This window comes from Physcomitrium patens, chromosome 1, assembly GCF_059467195.1.
Source record: "Physcomitrium patens ecotype Gransden chromosome 1, ASM5946719v1, whole genome shotgun sequence".
In the NCBI taxonomy this organism is placed as follows: domain Eukaryota; kingdom Viridiplantae; phylum Streptophyta; class Bryopsida; order Funariales; family Funariaceae; genus Physcomitrium; species Physcomitrium patens.
In genome coordinates, this window is record NC_143410.1 from 2,933,524 (window position 1) to 2,938,310 (window position 4,787).

General features: G+C 45.1%; 1 protein-coding gene across 1 annotated transcript; it reads left to right on the forward strand.

The window, feature by feature from the left end:
• Positions 1 to 1,306: 1,306 nt before the first annotated feature.
• LOC112286694 (uncharacterized) lies at positions 1,307 to 3,027 on the forward strand. The gene has a single exon (XM_024528876.3). It carries the CDS (start codon positions 1,538 to 1,540, stop codon positions 2,966 to 2,968), a length of 1,431 nt encoding a protein of 476 aa, XP_024384644.1. The 5' UTR covers positions 1,307 to 1,537; the 3' UTR covers positions 2,969 to 3,027.
• Positions 3,028 to 4,787: the final 1,760 nt, after the last annotated feature.

The window sequence follows — 4,787 nt, forward strand, 5'->3', positions numbered from 1 at the left end:
CTTCGAGATTCATGTCCTTGACACTATGTGGCCCATATGTAGAAAAACTTGATTTGTAAGTCAAGGCATGTGTCTTACAAAGTCAACACATATTGGAGGTCCTATAAAACATTGTCACATAGCCCCTAGTTAGATAGTATATATAGAAATAAGAGTGAAGCCTTCTTCACTCTTCTTAACTTCTTTTTTGCTTCCAATCTAGTTTCAAGGGTCTTTAGTTTTCTTGGCTTTTGGCAATAGCCATTCCAGTTTTTTTCTTAATATACATGTCAAGTTATTTCTATTTTTGTCATTTTTCTATAAGAGAAGTCTCACTTGTTTATTTGTTTTTATCATAATCTTGTCTTTGAAATGGAGTGACCTATTTCTTGTGATTAAATAGAGAACATGCAATCAAATGAACTTTCTTCCAAAATATAACTTGGATTTTTGTTTAAAAAATGACTCTAAATTTACTAGATATCATTAATAAATATAAGTAACTGTAAGATAGGCAATCTTCCATTTCTTAATTTTATTTTTTATTTCTTTGTATAGACAACACATACACATATAATTCTCCCTCCTTACCACACATTGATTAAATGAATAAGTAGAATGAATAATAATCATTTGAAACTATGTTTGACAACTCACTCAGTATTCTTGTTACTTGAATTTCAACATAAATAAAGTCACCTTTGTTTAATATAAACAAAACCTATTTTTACTGATTTATGGAACTTGTATTCCATTATATAGTTATGAGTGTCAATAAAGATAGTGCCCATTATACTAAATTTCAAGTTACAAACATCACATATTAGTGTTGAAATACAATTTCAACTGATGGTTATTTAGTTCATTTCTTTGTCAAATTGATGTGTAGTAAAGAAGATATCCACCTAATGAAAAGGCAAGGTGTCCATAGTATAATGGTTCTCTAAACATATACTTACTTTGAGTAGGAACTAGAAACAAAACAATTGTATCTAAATCACTATCCATTCAATAAAGGTTTCCAAATGTTGTGCTCTTTTTTTCCTCTTCTCCATTGCCAAGTACTCTCACCATGTCCTCACTCTAATTTTTTTTCTACAATGTTTCCAAACCCACAAATGTTCTCCTCCTCTTGTGACTTTGTTGTGGGGGAGGGGTGGGTGGGAGCGTCGCGGGTGGCCCAGCAGGTTCATGGGAGCGAGGGAGGGAGTTGTCGCAGGCTCTTGGGAGAAACCCTAAATTAGAATGGGGGGGTGGGTGCAGGGTGGGTTCAGGGTTTAGGGTTTCTCCCATGGCATGGGCAGGCAGGCAGGCAGGCGGGCCTGTCCTCCCAGCTCCCTCTCCCACCCACACGCTCAAGCGAATTGGGGAGCGGGAGGGCGGGGCTGAGGCTGAGGCTGAGCAGCTGAATCATTGGGTCCCCTTGTGATGTGGTGTGGGAAGCGGAGGAGGAGGAGGAGGAGGAGGAGTAGTAGTAGGGAGAGGGCGTGATCATAGTTTGCCGAGACGGGTTTGCTGTGGTTTGGGTGTTGTGATTGTCGTTTTGGGGCTTCGCGAGATGACGTTGACGCTGTTGGAGCTCCTGGGCAGCGCGGGGCAGGTGGAGGATGGCGCTGCGAGGGTGGACGTGGAGAGCTCGTGGTGCACGGCGGTGCGGAGGCTGAATCCGTCGATGGCGACGCCGTCGGAGCCCCCGTCGAAGAAAGGGGTTGCGAAGAAGCCACACGGTGTTGCGGACACTTATTTCGAGGATTTGATGATGAGGGAGAGCGGGGCGTGGCAAATGCGGTGTCCGAATGCCGAGGAGGACCGGGTTGTGGCGGAGCTGAAAAAGAAATTGGGGAATCTCGGGGATTTCTCGAAGGAGGAATTCGTGGCCATGACGAGGCCTGTGTTGGAGAGTGCTGCGAGGGCGGATGGGAACGCGGAGGGGGCGAAAGCGTCGGGGCGAGACGACGAGGCGATGGAGGTGGCCGATGCGGAATTCTCGTATTTGAGGGTGTTGAGGAAAGTGGGGCCTCACATTGGTAGGAAGCTGTTGGCTTCAATCGTGAGGTGCAGTTTAGGGCTGCAGTTCTGGGGCGCTCTGAAGGTTTTGCTGGAGTTGGGTCTGGTCACCAGCGCGTCCCATCCGGACTTGGTTCAGAAGCTAGTGGAGCACAGGAAGGCGGATTTTCTTTGCTTGTGCTTTTATCATGTGCTGGACCTCACCCCGTCCGACCTCATGATCGGACTGAAGTTTTTACTGGAGATAACCCCTGCGTCCGGGAGGTCGTTCGAAGTCGTGCGGCAGGGGTGGCGAAGAGCAGCGTGTGATGCCATAGACCTCGCTGCCAGAAGAAAAGAGAATGTCCGGATGAGTGAGTATCGTTTGCGAGATGCATTGGGCATTGTTCCGGCAGAGGGAGAGGGTGCTTCAGGAGCAGCGGCAGCGAGTGAGCGTGAGAAACGAAAATACGAGAAATTGGTGAGCAGGAAAAATGTAGCCGTAGCTTATGCCGTCGCAATGGCAGTGGCAGTGGATGGTTTCGAAGGGTGGGAAACCTGTCTTCACGCATTGGTAGCCTCCGGGCAAGACGAGGCGGTTTTAGCAGCAATCGTGGCGGAGCTGGACACGTCGGAGGCGGTGCAGCTTCTGCAGTACGTGCGCAAATGGCTGGATCGATATTCCGGTCGGCTGTGCAGCAATCCATTGCCGAGGGGCGAGTCTATGGATTCAATTTACAGAGTTCCGTCGTCGCAGCAGGTGCTTCAATGGGTGAGCATGGTGTTAGACGGACAGTATACAAAATGCGTACTGTCGCCGAAGTTTCTACCGGAGTTGAGAGCTATACAGGGTTCGGTTCAGTCCGTGGTGGCAATCGGTAGAAAGTTGACGCCGTTGTTAGGGGTGGTGGAGCATCTCAGGGCTATGCATGCCCTGCCTGCTCGTGGACAGGACAGTGTCGCAAATGCAGACTACACAATAGAGTATCTTGATATCAGTTGATATCGCGAAATTTTGATGCTTAACGTAGATCAATTGGATTCTTTGAGATTTCTAGGTTTTACCCTGTGTCCATCGTGTGCTGGTAGTCAGGAGCTGTGCTTGCCAGAGGGCTCTGTTGGATGCATCAACGTGAGGATGACTGTGGAGCTGTGCACTATTAGTTTCGAATTCATGTCCGGGACCAGCTTCTGCTTCCTCTTCTTCGTTATCGTCCTCACCCTGATTTGAATTTGAATCTACAAGTGGGTCCTCTTCAGAGTCCTGCTCACTCCCTTCTTGGTTTATAGTTTTCACATTAATAAATTTGAAGGTGATTTTGCTCCCTATGCAGGCATTGGAGTACCAATAAAATGCTTAAAACATGTTGCAATTAGCTTTTGCAACTGGGGATTTTCTCTTAACGCCATACATCATTCACATTAGAAGATATACCATATCAATTCATAGCCTTCCTAGCAAATGGTGGACCATTTGCATCAAATGCATTATGTACCTTTCTCACAGATTCTGCAATTAGCCTTAGAAAGATCCTTTTTTCTTGGATTCTGTACATCACCTGAACTCTTATCATTCCTTTGGACTGTATTCCGAAATCCTCTTATGATAGCCACTCATGATAGCTTTTATCTTGTATTGATCCCAGGAATCTGTTCAAGCATCCCCGATCTTCGAAAGCACAAAACAATTGCATGGTTGAGCCTTGTCAGTACTGCAGGGAGGCAAATACTTAATGACTGCATTCAACCGCTGCAGTAATGTAAACGATGCTTCAGTATAATCATGCCCCGTGGAGTTGTCCACTAAAGTAGTTCTGGTCGAATTTCCTTGCAACAGAGTAATTTGACAGCGTTCCTAATTCAGCCAGTCATTTCGCACAACTCTTGTTACAAAGCTTTTCTTCGCAGTTTTGTCTGCTACACAACATCATCACGAGCACCTCTGATTGCAAGAGCGCAAATTGCATTCCCAAATACCAGCGTAGGCACCTAAATGCGAGCTCGAATCCCTCTAGTAAGGCGGACAATCATTGTCATTCCTTGCCCGCCAGAAACGACATCTGCATACTTCACACTGTCATTACCGCGAAAACCCAATGTCTTTCCGTTGTCCATATTGACAACAGAATGGGTCTCATCAACATTCTCTACGAAATCTTCACTAAGTGTGACGTTCTCAAAGTCTCTCTTCGCCTATCTCAAATGAAAAATGAGTCTTGTCAATGTGTGCCTGCAAGTCTGGAAGCACCATAAATTTGCCTGTATTTTCTCTCCCAACAATGTTGCACTTTCCCATAAACCTCTGAATCAAGCGAGTGGAAATTCTTTTTGTGCAGATCAACTTGCTGATCAAAATGAGGATGCTCGGGCTTATCAAGTGTCTGCTTCCCCAATTGATGCAACAGTCTTTGGCTGAACTTCACTCCTGCTTTTCTCAATCGATTTAACTCATACAACATGCTTGGGTATAGCCAAGTCACCCAAGGTGCTGTTTTTAGAACTTTGCCTCTCTGCTCATGTGAAATGCCTTCCGTATAATCCCATCTTGGCGCATGTTGATGGAAATCTCAGTCATGGAAATCTCAGTCTGTTTGTCAATGTGTTGCCAAACAACTTGAATTTTCCACGAGTCAGATGCCTTCTTCAGGTTCGCATACTTGTCAGCTTTGAACTTAGGCGGAAATGTGGTTATTGGCCTTGAACACATTTCAGATTGTCTTGTTGAAAGATATAGAATCAACTCTAGTTTAGTTCAAATTACTTAAGTCTATGATGAGTTATCTCATCGTCAAAAATAGAAAAAGTAGTCAGTGTAGCATGGA

Bases quoted from the DNA above. Each gene is read 5' to 3' on its own strand.
- LOC112286694 (XM_024528876.3), top strand. From the start codon at position 1,538: ATGACGTTGACGCTGTTGGAGCTCCTGGGCAGCGCGGGGCAGGTGGAG.